Source organism: Nannobrachium achirus (genome assembly GCF_963921795.1).
Source record: "Nannobrachium achirus genome assembly, chromosome: 14".
NCBI classification, from domain to species: Eukaryota; Metazoa; Chordata; class Actinopteri; order Myctophiformes; family Myctophidae; genus Nannobrachium; species Nannobrachium achirus.
In genome coordinates this window covers 21347173-21363339 of record NC_137821.1, presented here as the reverse complement: position 1 = coordinate 21363339, position 16167 = coordinate 21347173, and the positions used below count along the sequence as shown (strand labels likewise).

The following is a 16167-nucleotide window of genomic DNA, read 5'->3' as shown; positions in this document are numbered from 1 at the left end:
CCCGACGACAGAAACCTATTAACAAGAGCTTGGGACTAAATGATAACTACACTTGGGTCCATTGGAGACACAGGTTCTTTATTTGTTGTCCATTTCCTGAAAAGTGTAGCTGTTTTGGACGTACAATTGGTTCCTTGCCCGACAATGCTGATATGTTGGCACGCTGTGGTGAACACGAAAAAACGAAATCTCTTACTTAGGATGTATCCTTGAAGCTAATCTTTCCAGTGAAAAGACTTCTGAAGTAATAAATAAAATCAACCAACGAACTCGTTTCCTACAGAGGATCGCCCCAATAGTCAATTTCAACACACTGAAGACCATAGCTGGTGCAATAATCCAGCCCCTCTTTGACTACGGAGTCCACGTATGGTATCATGACGCCCCACAAGCCCTGAAAACTAAACTCCAAACAGCCCACAATAAACTAATTAGGGTCCTGCTTAACCTTCCCTATCAGACTCACCTCACCGCTACTCACCAGTTAAGAGTGGGGTGGCTCAGAGTAGATGAGTACAGCAACTTGCAATGGGCCTGGTGTACAAGATACACTACACCACCATGATACCCAAGTACCTGTCAAAATACTTTATAAACATTAAGGATGTCCATAATTACAACACCAGAGGCAGCGCCACAGATCACTTTCAACCCAGAGTCAAAACCAACAAAGGCTCAAACTCTTGTTTCTGTTATACCACCAAAATGTGGAAAGCCTTACCGAAGGCCATAAAGGAGTGTGGATCACTAGCATCCTTTAAAATTGCCCTGAAAAACCACTTACAGGCAGCAGCCATTCGCAACTGGTAAAAAAACTAACCTAGCCCAACCCTACCCTCCCCTGCCCCTTCTTTGTATATACTTACTTAATTACTGTTTTAGACTCTTTTTTTTGTTCTCTCATTTTTCTTTTCTTTACATATCTACTGCATAGTACTGTGTTCTATTCGTCTGTCATTCAATGTTATATGAGATACTTAAATGGTTTCCTGTGGAAATAAGCTTAGTCTTTTCATGGATGTCCTTTTAGTAGACCTTGTACCAGTGAACTGTACCGTCATGAAACTGTACCTTTTCCTATGCAAACTTCTAATAAAGTCTTCAATCAATCAATCAATCAAAGCCAGGTAGTCCATGCTGAGGTGTGCCACTCAGACATACGCCGGACCATGTCAAAATATTTAGTTCCAGGGACCCCCCAGAAGCAAAATTTGAGTTACAAATGTTCGCTTAAAAATACATTATATTCAAAGATTTGCACACATTTTCACGACATTTCAAAAATAGCAGATCTACAAGCTCGCATATCTGCTATTATTCAATAGTTAAAGCATTCAATAATTCTAGGCCTAAATGGCTTAATTTAGGTTTCATTTTCATTGGATTGTGCTATATTGTGAAGGCCAAATGTCCACACACAGGCAGTGTTGGGCAAGTTACTTTAAAAAAGTAACGTATTACTTAGTGCAGTGTTTCTCAAATGGGGGTACGTGTACCCCTTGGGGTACGTGGAGGTACTGCAGGGGGTACTCGAAAATGCTCCCAAAAAATTTAAATAGAAGTATAAATCATGTTATTATTGTTCATAGTAGGAATTATCTCCAATTGAATTAGGAGGGGAAAAACTGTACTGTTGTTTAATGATGACACATGGAGAAACTTCAGTTGCCCAAATTACATGGTACCAGGAAACTGGGGTGTGTTTTAAAGTTGCTTGAATGTATTTAATTTATTGTCATGAAAAATGTGTGATTTTAGATTCTTGGAATCACAGCATCATATACCACCATTTATATTTCAATTGCAGTTTTATAAGCAACATGTTGTCAGTTAAAGGGGGTACTTGGATTCAGAAATCAGGGAAAAGGGGTACTCAAGCCAAAAAAGATTGAGAAACACTGACTTAGTGGGTGACATGCAGTGGCGATTTTGGTGGAGAAGACTTTAGCGCCATTTATCTGCACAAAGTTAAAATAATGTTTCCAAGTTGCAAAGCTGCTGTTGTCCCGACCTCTCGCCAGCATTTGGAGACACGAGTACTATCCTCTCTGTGACTCCGTCTCTCTTCACCGTGTGACAATACCTGATGAAAACATATATAAAAATGGTGTCATTACTTAGTGCTGAATTTGTGCTGAATTGTGCCGTAAATTTTATAATTTGTGCTGGTATCATTTTTGAGATATTTCAAGTTATAGTTTTGTTGAGCTTGCACCCCCAATTTTTTGGCTCCAAATCGGGGAAAATGGTCTCTAGTGGTCTTTAGTGCTGGATGTGCTCTAATTTGTGCCGTTGAAATCATCAATTGTGTTTTTATATATATTTATATATATAAATATTTATATGGTTATGTATTAGCAGATTTAGCAGCATTACAGTGGTATGGCCAGCAGAGGGCGATAGAGATAATGGTAGAACATAGGAGCAGAACAGTGGTGTTATGTAGAATAACTAAAAGGTGATACCAGCACAAATTATACAATTTACGGCACAATTCAGCACAAATTCAGCACTAAAGAATGACACCATTTTTATATACTGTATGTTTTCATGATATGGGGTGCCAACTTCACAGAGGTTGTGTGTGCGCTTAGCTCAGTGTCAGTTTGTGTGTATTTTTTAAGACCCGCCCAAGGCCGTCTCTGATTGGCTTAGCCTGAAGCTTTAACCCAGGTCAACCAATCATTGCTCCTCTACAGCGCATCATGTTAGTGTGCGGGGCCAGGCACGACTTTGACTTGACTATGAGATTTACCACAGGGCATTTTATGACAGGGAGCCAGACAGACAGGCTCCGCTGCCGCTCGTCTGCTCTCGTCTCCGCTGCTGCGGAGAGAAACAGTTCATTTGGACCATAGAAAGTAAAAAGTAACTAGCCACTTTACACCACAGTAACTAGAACGGCGTTATTGAATGGGAAAGGTAACGAGTTACGTTATTAGTTACCGAGAAAAGTAGTTTTGTTATTAATGCCGTTACAAGTAACGCCGTTCTTCCCAACACTGCACACAGGTATAGTAGAATTTGAGAAATAAGACATTGTGACGACACTTTTCTTGGTCCTCACAAGAAATCTGGCTTTAGGATTAAAAACAGCAAAAAGGTAAAAGTGGAATTCAGAAAATCACTGCTACACTTAAAATGTAATAATTTGACTGTGTGTGTGTGTGTGTGCGTGTGTGTGTGCGTGCGTGCGTGCGTGCGTGCGTGCGTGCGTGCGTGCGCGCGCTCGTGTGTGTGTGTGTGCGCTCGTGCATGTTACCCCACAGCAGTTAAATAAGGAGCAAGCCTCTTAGTGAAAGCCTGGCCCCCAGGATATTAAACTATTCAGCTGACAGCTGTGTTGAAGAGCTAGCTATGTCATATAATTCAATGTGTTTGGTACTGCTACAATATACTGTTGTAGAGCTGGTCATAATGCAAGGTGTTTGGTACAGCTATAGATATTGGTATCCTACGATATTTGCCGTTTTCGATCAGTATCTGCAAATACATAAACAGTATAAACAAATATCGTTATAGGTCAGGGTTAGGTTATTGGTTATCGGCTAAATTGTTATTTTAAACATCAGCATCAGCCATTACCCTGGCAGAGGCGGATGAATGAATGATTTAATACCTGGTGATGAATGTGTTGTAAAGCGTTACAAACTACAAGTTATGGTAACTAAAAAGTATTTTGAGATGGCGGAGTCAGTGGCCAAATACATATCATTTTGAGGGTCCTTGACATGAAAACGTTTGAGCACCACTGATATCGAAACATATGTTTTTTTTTTTTTTTTTTAAGAAAACTGTTAGGATTTAGAAGACATTTTGTAGAATCAGCCTCAGGTCTTAATGGGTTAACATTAAACTAAAAGGTTCTCTAACCATGGGACTGTTTGATATGATTCTATAAAGAAGCCACATAAACGCTTATATAAAAAAATATTTTAGAGCTCATATAAAACCTTTTTAGATAAGTGTATGCCACACAAAATGACGGTACAGTAACTGCCCACAAACACACATGCATACAAAGTGCACACACACCTAAACATACTGTACCAGTGACCATGAGTGCATTCACTCTCACGTATGTGCTCTCTTTCTTTACTGGTATAGGGAGACCTTTATAGACACTAGTTGGGTTTTAGGTGTTTTTTCTATTTTAGAAAAGTAGCACTCATACTCACTGACTTTAAGCAATGCCTCGGTTGAGTCCAATATGATTGTGATGTCCATGTCAAATAAATAAACGTAATAACATAACATAATGCATGGACAAGTTTCTTCTAGCTGTCGGTCTACGGACCGACAGCTTGGAATAAACTCCCACTACACCCAAGGCAGGCAGCCTCTGTGGATAGCTTTAAAGCACAGATCAAAACTATTTCTTTACTCTTGCTTTTAGCTGAATTTTTAAATCCCTGTGCTGCTATTGAAGTCCGCACTGTTCTGAAAATGTTTTTTTTTCCTGCTTTATTGTAATCATGTGTATTTTTTCTGTTAAGCACTTGTGCTTCATATTCTGCTCTGTAAAGCGCTTTTTGCTTTGAGCTGCATTTCATGTCATGAAAACCTGTGCTAAATTTTTGGGGTGATGGGCCTACTGTAGGAGGCTGACTGTCTGACTGTGTTAATGTGGCAGTTTAAATTCAGGTCTGAGTCCATGACTACACCAAGGGTTTTTAAATATATTGTGCTGTGATTCCCCCCTAAACATGGTCAGGTATTATGATTATACTAGGAGGAAGATTTATTTTCAAAAAAGTGTACAGAAAGTGTAAAAAATATGTTTTTAAGTGGCCACACCCACCTGTTCGTTTAAGTAGTGGTTTTCACCTTAGCACCACCCACCTGTGAGTTATCCGCACCCACAGCTGTTGTCATACAGTATGATAATAAGGGAAGGGGATGATTTTAGTGTGTCACTAAAGCGGTGTACAGTATTTAGATTGGGCCTTTTGACTTCAGGAAGAAACCAAAAGTACACAGGAAAGACATATTAGCATATTATAACCTCACCTGGAGGTCTATTAGAGTAATGTTAACTCCATAGACACATAAAGACAGACAAAGAACAAAACTATGGCACCACCTCTTTAACATTACCTTATTATAGCTGGGTGCTGCATGTCCTCTTTGGCTCCAAAAATGATTACTTCAGTTTTGTCTTCATTTATACTGTGCCCAAATAGCATATTTACAAGCTTGCAACGCGTTAACTCCAATGCGCAACTAATGCTGCATCCACACTGCCAGATACAAACACAGCCTTGGCAGCTACTAAATGTTGGAATGTGTCTTTGTATCTTCTTGTCTCTGGCTTCCATTGAAAAATAAGGTAGCCTTTTTCAATCTTTGGGCTGTGTGAACGCAGCATCGAAAAAATCTATTTTAACCATAAAAACAGTTATTATTATTAAAATCTTTTGGAGGATTAGGACAATGTTCTCAGTCCTCTCAATATCCATTTCTCAAATTCTACTATAGGCCTACTTGTGGGGACATTTGTCCGTCACAAGTATAGTAATACGAGTTCACGGAAGCACGCACGCACGCACGCACGCACACACGGCTGTTGTGTTGTGTTGTGTGCACAGGTAAACAGACAGTAATGTTATTGATGGATTATGCTCATGTGTCAACCTCCTCAGGACGAGGCTCTCACACTGCTGCATCGCTGTAGTCCATATCAGAGCCCTGCACGGGTCCAATTTTGACAACCCGCGCCCGCCCGTCCCGTCATTAATCAGATCCGTGGACCGCCCGCTACCCGTCATTATTAAAAAATCAAAACCAGACCCGCCCCGTCCGTCAAAAAATGGACCCGTCGCCCGCCCCGCTACCCGTGATTACATGCATTAAAGTAAATAGCCTAGCCGTGCGTGCGTTCTTTCAATGGCATCGCACTCCATTTTCACTCCATAGTTGATCCCCCTGCACGCCGTCGGAAAATGCTGTTATTAAGCCTATTATTAATAGGTCTATTATTATTTGGATAAAGTAGAACAACCTTTAAAACCAATCATACTAATTTAAAATTGTATCATGATCTGACACTGTCGCGACAGCTTGTTGCTGCTGCTGCTTTCTGCCTCCGCTGCTTTGTGCAGTTGTATTTGTCATACGACGGTGTTGCGCATTGAATATCAGAGCTACAAGCTCACAACATGTCGGAACTTGCAGCTTTGTGAGCTTGCATGTCTGCTATGCTCGACACGCACCGTCATACGGCGAAGCACATATCCAGCTTTTCACAGCTGAAGGGAACGCCACTCGCTGTCTGTCTGTCTTGGTTCTCTCATGATAAACAGCCCGAGGTAATCTAAACCAAACCGGACCCATGATGTGACGATAATAAAGGAACTCCTAATAGTCGTGGAATCACGTGGATATTATACAATCATGCACCTTTCAACTACATCGCGCGCTAGGCAAGCAGATCACTCGCGTAGGGTTGGGACTCGTTAGGATTTTAACGATTCCGAGTCCTTAGCGATTCCCTCTTAACGATTCCGGTTCCTAACGGTTCTCTTAACGGTTCCAATATATATATTTTTTCATATTTTCTATCATCCATTATACAATTACATAATACACACAACTTAAACCATGGAAAATCAGCTTTATTAAATTACTGCACCCATTTCACTTGGCTTGAACACTGTTCGGTTAGGTAATCTGGCTGTATGCATGAGTCCAACATGTTTTTTTTTTTATGATTTTTTTTCCTAAATAAAACATGAACGATTGAGACCATTTAACAGTAGTTGTTTACATAAGCCTAATGGGCGTTCAAACAGTAGTTAGCAGTGATGTTAATAGGTTTTCAATGTAATGGGTCCCGGGTCCCAGAAAAGTTTTATGAGTCCTCAATAAAATGTGTTTGAGCGCTGTGAGCTTGTAGATCGGCTATTTTCAAAATGTTTGCCTATTTCTTATATTTATTTTACAATATGGCTTAGTTTGAACTTAGAACTAGGATTTCTAAATACACTAGGCTACAGATACCCATTTAATTATATTTAATTATATCACTGGGACCCCAATTTATATTAAATGTTAAAATATTAGAGTAAAAATGGAACAGGTCCATTTGGTTCCATTTATTCACTGAGTTACAGACCCATAAAGTTTCCAAAAGATTCCCTTTTACTTTGCTTATTAGCAATATAAAACGTTTTTATATTCAGCAAAATGTCAGTAATGGTATTGTCTGCCTCTCATTATTGTCAAGGAAGAAAGTACTGTATGTCGCTGCCTTGCTTAAGTTTCATCAAGGCAAAAAAAAGCACCCTAAGACACACACCAAAGGTTTCACTTCACATGTGTGCGGGGGACGAGGAGGGGGAGCCACCGTTGCACAATGCACAGAAGTTACTTTCACTTTCAGCTTAGGACAAATGGCAGCTTTTAATCAATGCACAAGGATTTAAGGACAGACACCACGGTTTGATTTGATCATTGCACAGTCAATTATGAAGGGATTTCAAAAATTAAAACGTCTTTGCGATTCGCTAATCGCTAATGTTTTTCTTTTACCGCGATGCGGTGATGAGACCCGTTAAGAGAATCGGACCGGCAAAAATGATTGACCCGGTTCTGGACCCGCTATCATGGAACCGGGTCCTAAAAAGAACCGGTTTCGGGTCCCAACCCTACACTCGCGGCCACGTTATTCAGTTGTGTGTCGGTGTCCTCACTGTGAGTGTGTGAGCTCCAGCCGGCTGCCGCCGCTCCATGTGTGTGACTTGACGTTTAGGTGGAAACAGTGCTGTATGCATGCCGTGGTTCTGTCGTCCTGCTGCTCACTGCATGTGTGCGCTCTTGTGACGTTGTTTTAGGCAGAAACAGTTGTCTGGTTTTCACAGTAAAATGTCATCCGCCCGTCACCCGCCCGTGTTTAGTCGCGCACCGCCCGTCCCCGTACCCGCAAATTTATAGTTGAATATATTCCGCCCGTACCCGCCCGTCAAACACGGGTACCCGTCGGGTACCCACGGGTACCCCACCCGTTGCAGGGCTCTGGTCCATATCACAAGAGAAAGGCTTGTTTCAGGGCTAAAACCTATTTGTACACTCTCAGAGTTACAGACCTGTAAGGGTCCATTTGGTTCCATTCGTATCACTCTCAGATTCACAGGCCTGTATGGACCCCACTTTGAGAACACTGGACCGGCGTGCGTGTGTGTGCGTGCGTGCGTGTGTGCGTGCGTGCGTGCGTGCGTGTGTGTGTGTGTGTTTGTGTGCACGCGCGCATGCGCTTGTGCATGTGCATGTGGTCGTTGTCGGGTGGAAACCTCGTATCTCCAAGTTTCAAATGTGTATGTTCTTTCGCAAGGTAAAGCCCTGCTTCATCATACAAGGCCGACGCACAAAAGTAGTGAAAACAGCTGATCTACAAGCACACAACGCCTCGCAGTGCGAGGCGGTGTGTGCTCGTAGATCGGCTGTTTTCACTAGTTTGAATTCATTTTTTAAAATGATGAATGCAAAACAATCGGTTTTGGACATACAAGGTTTTGGTTAACCTCGCCTACCAGGCTTTCTGTTTCCCCAATCCCTATTAAAATGCTCGAGTAGCCTAGTGTAGTCTTGCCAGTCGCTACCAAACAAATTTTTCAAAAGCAAAACTACTCCGCATCAAGGAGTTTATTAGGTAGGACCTAAAAGTATGTCCTTGAGCGCAGGGGAATGTTTTGGGTTAAAACTGAATCCGGTTTGATCTTTCCGGCAAATTGTAGTCCTTTGAGTACTACAACATGACGTTTTGTGGTTTCCGCTCCAGACCGGTTACAACCCCAAGTGATCCCAGACTAGGTTTTCGTGTGCGGTTTACTCACGGTAGATCTCCAGCACCACGGTGGCCTCCTGGCTCTGCCCGCTGGCGTCGGTTGCCTGGCAGCGGTAGATGCCGGCGTCCTCCACCACGGCGTTGTAGATGATGAGGCGGGAGCGTGACGGCTCTGTGTGCAGCGCCACGCGCCGCGACGCCACCATGCGCTCCCCCTGGGGGTTGAACCACTCCAGATGCACCGGCTCACCGATGGCTAGGGAGGAGAGAGAGACACACTCTCAGAGCAACATATGGGTCCATTTGGTTCCTAACCACGATATGACATTTTACATGACAATTAATTGTCGCTCAAATAATTGCGATTAACGATTTAATTGTGTTTTTGTCCTTGATAATTACATTTCTGTTTGGCTTTTAGGCTTTGAAGTTGCACAACTTTCTACTTAAAAAATATTGATAGTGGAAATAGCCGATCTGCAAGCTCATAACGCGTCGCGAACTTGTGAGCTTGTAGATCGGCAATTTCCACTATTTCTGAAAATGTTTGAAAATGTATGAATGACATTTTTCAACATTCCCTAGATATCTACGTAAATATTTCAGAAATAAAAGGGCTTGACCCCCCCTTTGATGTCTACATGTACAGTATGTATGTGCGTGAGAGAGAGAGAGAGAGAGAGAGAGAGAGAGAGAGAGAGAGAGAGAGAGAGATTTGTTTGTTGCCATTTGTTTCAAAGGTTTATCCCAATCTAATCTTTACTATTGTGTAAAATTAATCTGAAAGAAAAAATATAATAAAAACACAATTCTTGTAAGCTCGTTTTCCCAAGTTGCAATGTAACACAGCTCAGTTTACGCATTTATAATTTATTTATTCCCATTTAATCGCACCCACAATATTTTGTCTCAACTGTTTTGTTCCACTTTTGGCGTATGTTTTCTCATGCCCTTTTCATTTGAAATGAATTGAAGCTGTAAGGGAGAGGAGAGAGGAGAGAGACAGAGAGAGAAGAGGGGGGAGAAGTGAGAGGTGAGGGAAAGAAGAGAGAGGGAGAGAAGGGAGAGGAAGAGGACGAGAGACGTATAAACAGGAAGAGAGACGGAAGAGAGGGGGACGGAAGATTTTTTTTAATCTCTTTTTATTAGCCTATAAGTACAAAAAAGGCATAATTTTTGCTCATCATTCGTCATGTCTGTCTTCCACAAATTAATTACTACTAGGGCAGGGCCTGAATACAAATCATCATGCATTTTCATGTATCATCACCGTCGGGCAGAAACCTTGTATCTCCAAGTTTCAAACTTGTACTTCACCGTACACGACTTTTTAAAATGATGAATACAAAATGAAGGTGGCTTAATTTGGAGGTTTTGTACTACCTGGCGAAAAATCCACCATCCGCGGCATCCGCCATACTAAACAAAAGTGCCAAGAATTCGCTGCAGTTTACTTTATAATGTGTACACCAGCGCTACTGTATGTTCACACAAGCAGTGATTAACGCTCGACACTTGCAGCTGTGTGACGAGCCGCAAAAGCTACAAGAGAAGGTGAGATCATGCTGTATGTGTTTTTGTTTCAACATTTCCACTCGCTATCTCTCTCCCTACAATTCCCGCTTGTACTGTAATTGGGAAGGAAAAAAAGATCTTTCTGTCATCCAGTTCTCTGTTCTTTTTAACCTAAACCTCGCCTCCTACGTCGGCGAGCGCGATAAGACTTTAACGGTGACTCACACAGAACACCAAACTCAGTAAACAGGGAGTCGACTAAAACTAGACTGAGACAAAACGTTAACGTGCAATTATTTTACGCGAACACACACTCACGTACAACTCTGACACAACTCGGACTGCATGTCCGAGTTGCTCTTGGTTGCATAACGAGAGCCCGACACACTAATATCCAGCAACTAAAGAACAATTACAGCATGAGTCTTTGCTCTCGGGGAAATCAATGCACTGGGGAGAATGGAGTGGCAGAGATAGTGACCGTGACACTGTGAACACAGTAAAATACTGTAAGTTCTGAACGACAGATTGTTATTATTAATGAGCATTAAGTAATGGGTACTTAGTCATTATTGGCAGTCACTGAGTCGAAAATGCCTGGTGGTAAAATATGTTTCTAAAATGTGTTGAGTGTTGTGAGATTTTAAGAGCAAAAAAACGTGACCAGGTTGAGAAAACGAGACCAAAGGAAGCAACCAGGCGTCCAGGCCATACGATCCCACACATGCACGCACACGCGCACAACAACACACACACACACACACACACACACATGTCGAAGTGTCTTGGGCAAGACACTGAACCCCGAGTTGCTCCCAGTGAGCAGGTTGGTGCCTTGCATGGTTTCCACCACCACCGGTGTATTAATGTGTGTGTGAATGGGTGAATGTAATGCACATTGTAAAGCGCGTTGGATAAAAGCGCTATAAATGCACCATTTACCATTTACCACACACACACTGGGGGGGGGGGGGGGGGGGGGGGGGGTATCTTACAGTGTGAAAAAACCACAACGATATCATGACAGCCGATTTCAAGAAATACACTTGCGCAGTGTGAAATACTCGAAAGATCCAATAATCACTGACCACTAAAATAGCATGTCCGAGCCCTTAAGAGACAAGTTGTTATCCTCAAAACACCGGATCAGCAACCTCGCCGCTGTACTACGGGCATACTGTCATTGTTGTTGTCATAGATGAAAAATATACGTGGTGCCATCTTGACAGGCAGTGATGTGTGTTTGAATGTGTTAATAAGATCACGTTCATTAAGCCTGGTCACTGTTCCCTCAGGGTACAGAAACAGAGGGAAAATAGACACACAGTCTCTAGTAGTGGAACAGTAATTCGTTTAGCGGTAGTGGGCAACGGTAATGATTTGGGCCTGGGGATGGATGGGTAGGAGGAGGTGCTATCGAACGACGACAGTCGCAGAGGTGGTGATGCGCTGTGAGTTTGCGGCGTGGTTATTTTCGCTATTCGATCTTGCAACAAAGTATATAGGGCTTGAGTAAATGGTCTGCGTTTCTATAGGGGCGGCAGTGGCTCAGGAGGTAGAGCGGTCATCTGAGGATCCATGGGAAGAGAGGGGATGAAGAAATTAAGAAATGCTGAGAGGAAGAAGCTGACAAATGGACAGAAAAGCCCTTTTCAGACCAGACTAGTTTCATAGGGGGAGCTGGTGCTGTAATGTAATTATTACCAGATCATCTCAGTTCATTTTATTCTCATCCCGAATTGGCCATGTGGGCATTGGTACGGACTGCACTTTATCTCTTCTTCTTTCACCTGAAATACCCAGTAAAAAAAATAAAAAATAAAAGCCCAGTTACAGCAGTGCTGTGCAGAAGTATTTCTTTGTGTGGGGAAAAAGAGATTTCCTGCATCTTTTTCTCTCTTTCATCAAGCATGCAGGCAACTCGAGGAAGCTTTTTTGCCACCGTACTCTTTGATCCAGCGCATAATTGAACCAACCTCAGGCATCAATTGGAGTTATAATATCAAGGCTGTCAAGTACTTATCACAGGCACTGGCATTCTGCCAGGGCCCCCTGTGGCGCTCCCTGAATCTGAATCATCTCTGTCACATCACAGCTTTACAGGTGTAAAGAAGTGGCTGATTTCTTTTTCTCGTGGACGCTCCAACATTTTACTACACTCTAGAGCACTGGTTCTCAACCTGTGGGTCGGGACCCCCAGGGGGGTCCTCAAATTATTTTGGGGGGTCCCCAGATGGTTAACTTAATGTGCAACGTTGTTTTCTCTCTCAACAATAAACAAACCAACATGAAGTTTGAGAGTATGGAGGGTATCTGCACATTTCTAAAATGACAATGTAATACCTCTAAAATGACAAATTAAACATTGGCCAAATTGTCAAATATTGGAGGGTGAAATTGCGAAAATAGCACATCTACATGCTCACAACGCCTCACGTTGCATGTAGATCTGCTATTTTCACAATAGAACCGTGTTATACAAAACGTAATGCCTCAACTCCCAGTGCTCGTCAGGGTGGGGGCGTCCCCAGTTAAAATATGATTATTATTCACGGCCTGAAAAGGTTGAGAACCACTGCTCTAGAGGTAGAGTGAGAATTCCCACTAAGACTCACTAGTGGAAAGTAACAAAGTACTGCACTTCAGTACAATTATGTATTTCCAATTTTCCGCCCGGGCCGCCAGCCTGGTGGTCCTGGCACCCTGGGCTGCGGTGTGTTGCGGTTTTGAGTCCAGTTCCCGGCAGCCTTTGCTGTGTCTCACTCCCCATCTCTCTCCCCATTTCCCGTCAGTCTACTCCCGGGGTGAGCAACTTTGATGATGGAGAGGGCCACTATATTTCCACACTCACTCCAGAGGGCCACATTGCATATTGTTACTGTCAAGCAAAAACTCCAGTAAGAGTAGCAAAAATAGCAGATCTACAAGCTCAAAACGCGTCTTGAGCTTGTAGATCTGCTATTTTTGCTACTTTTGAAATGGAATACTGAATTATCTTTTGTTATTTTTTAATTGGAATCCTGAAATCTAACATTTTTGTTTAATTTCACATGCATTTAATTATACTTATGTAAAGTTTATGAACTTACTTACAAATATATTGGACTTTAAATACTACTAGTCATTAAAGCGTGTTTTCATGTTTGGAATTGTAACAGCTGAAATCAATAAGTTAATATGAGTATTCTGATAATAACCTGTGGGCCGCATTAAGTGAAGGTGAGGGCCGCATGTGGCCCCCGGGCCGCCAGTTGCCCATGTATGGTCTACTCTATACTGTCCTATCAGTGAAGGCATAAAAGCTGCAGAAATAAATCTTACAAACAAATCATGTCAGTACTTTTCCGTCTACTCCACTGCATCTCGGACGCCATTGCCTCGATGTGTGAGCCAATCACTTAAAGGGAGCAGCGGTCTGTTATTGAGTCCATCGGTCATTATCCAGAAATAACACACAGCTGAATTCAGCGATTGACCAATCAGAGTGAAGCATTCAACCAAAAGCCGTCAAATAACCCGCGATACAGAATGTTCCTGCTAGACCTCCTTGCTGCAGAGATTGTCTGCTAGTCACACAGAGATGAATGGACACTCTGAGCTCTCTCAAATATGCAGTACAGTACCAATATCAAATAGGCGCCGCAGTACTCATTCTGCTGGCAACGTGTGGGTGAATTTACATTTTCTCGAGTCCTATACTCCTTTTTTCTTTCCCTATCCTGTAACATGTCAAATCAAGGCATGGATCCAGAGTCCAACTGCAGCTTGAGATCAAATGGTGTCACATGAAAACATCCCTGGAAGTGAACCAGAAAGCTTTGTGTGGGCGTGCGTGTATGAGAGAGAGAGAGAGAGAGAGAGAGAGAGAGAGAGAGAGAGAGAGAGAGAGAGAGAGAGAGAGAGAGAGAGAGAGAGAGAGAGAGAGAGAGAGAGAGAGAGAGAGAGAGAGAGAGAGAGATGGTTCATTGATATCTGCACACTGGACCTTGTTGTCAGAATAGCTGTCTAACTAGTACTGACTGTAGCTCATAAGCCCGACATCTCACCAGGCCAAAAGGAGGCTCAGTGGCAGGGACGTGCAGAGAATGTTAGAGAGGCAGGGGCTGAAATTTCTAAAAGGGCCTTTTGGTGAAAATAGCAGACCTCCAAGCTCACAAGCTTGTGAGCTTGGAGGTCGGCTATTTTTGATGCTTGATTTCTACACAGGGAGGGCAATTCTTTTAACATAATATGCTGCATTCAAGTTTGGACAAGGCAATTAATTCTCTCAATAGAAACTGCATTGATGGTCTGGAAAGGGCACTTTTTTACAGACAGATAAAAGGGCAGGGACTCAAGCCCCCTTTGATGTCCATACATGTGTGCACGTACCTGCTCAGTAGTGCTGTATGCTTGGATTCCCAGGAAGGAGACCAGGGTTCAAATCTTAGGGTGTTATAGACGCAATAACGTAGGCCTACATTACAGAACGTAGCTCAACCTGAGGCTGATTCTACAAATCTTCGAAATCCTAACCGTTTTCTGAAAAAACAATGTTGCAACAGTATATCAGTGGTTCTCAAACGTTTTCATGTCAAGGACCCCCAAAATGATATGTATTTGGCCGGCGACCCCCAATATCAAAATATTTAGTTCCATGGAAAAGTCATGATTTAAAAAAAAAATGCAGATCTACAAGCCCGTAGCGCAGCACAGACCAATCAGCAGCCGCAGCCGTTTTTTTTTTGTGCGCGGAGATAGGAGGCTTTTCAGACTGTGTAGCGACGAGGAAGAAAGTCTGGATCCCTTATAGCTTTTCAGTCTGATGGAGAAATTAAAGTAACTGTGATGTTTCTTAAAAGTCCTACACACAAACAGGCTATAACATTTACCTAAAAGCTTGTGTACCTGGCACAAACTGCATCCGCATTTCTCTCTCTCTCTCTCTCTCTCTCTCTCTCTCTCTCTCTCCAATCTCTCTCTCTCCAAGATTTCCAATCTCTTACAGACAGATAGAAGAAAGCTGTCTTGGAGCTTAACTGAGGAGATGCAATATAGATCAAGAAGAGCAACCGTATATGCTATATATATGCTGTGTGTCTGTGTCACAGTAATTATTTACTTAATGTGGTCTGCGGTATCAATCCCATGTTCCCTGCCCCCCCCCCAACACATTTCTCACAGTTAGCTGTGGTACTGTGCTCAGTGTGCTGTCATCATCTTTCATTATTTTTATTTTATATTTGCGTTGGTTTCATCTGAGGCGTCAGAAGGTGCATAAATATTATTTTAGAGGTCTTCCTCCCCCGTCGGGAGACAATTTCTGGCAGGGCGGCGTTGGACTCATTGGATTCACGCTGCTTAAATAAATTGAGTCATTTAAACGGTTCGACTGTAAGATCCAATCAGGTTTCGTGCAGAAGAAATGACACATTCTCATACAGTATTTAAAACTCTGCACACTTACCTTCATCTGATAGTTGAAGTGGTGTAAAGTACAGTACTGGTAAAAAATAATATTTCCTTTTACTTCTACTCCAGCACATCAACTATTGTAGACTACTTTTACTCGTCTTCACTACAATTATTTGAAAACGTTATTAGTTATTATAGTACTATTTGATTTAGATTATTATTACAAAACATAGCAACCACTTCAGCCCTACAGTATACAGTTCTTTGTTTGGCTATTTGAAAATAGCAGATCTACAAGCTTGTAGATCTCCATTTACTCCACTACGATTGTTTGAAAACCTTAGTTACTAGTTACTTTGTAGATTTTGATTATCATTAAAAAAACATTTTATACATTCTGCATAATTATCACTTTCTACTTTAAGTACATTTTGATGCCAATACTTTTGCACTTTTACTCAAGTAAATTTTGAATT

General features: G+C 42.1%; 1 protein-coding gene across 1 annotated transcript in view; it reads right to left on the bottom strand.

Moving 5' to 3' along the window:
• The window catches only part of LOC308297896 (neural cell adhesion molecule 2-like), a gene marked incomplete at both ends in the record, with an annotated part of 168699 nt that overhangs the window by 134146 nt on the left and 18386 nt on the right, over window positions 1-16167 (bottom strand). Inside the window, one exon of the mRNA XM_080741460.1 lies at window positions 8832-9038. Coding sequence (XP_080597586.1) covers window positions 8832-9038 — 207 coding nt within the window. The remainder of the gene's footprint in view (window positions 1-8831; window positions 9039-16167) is intronic.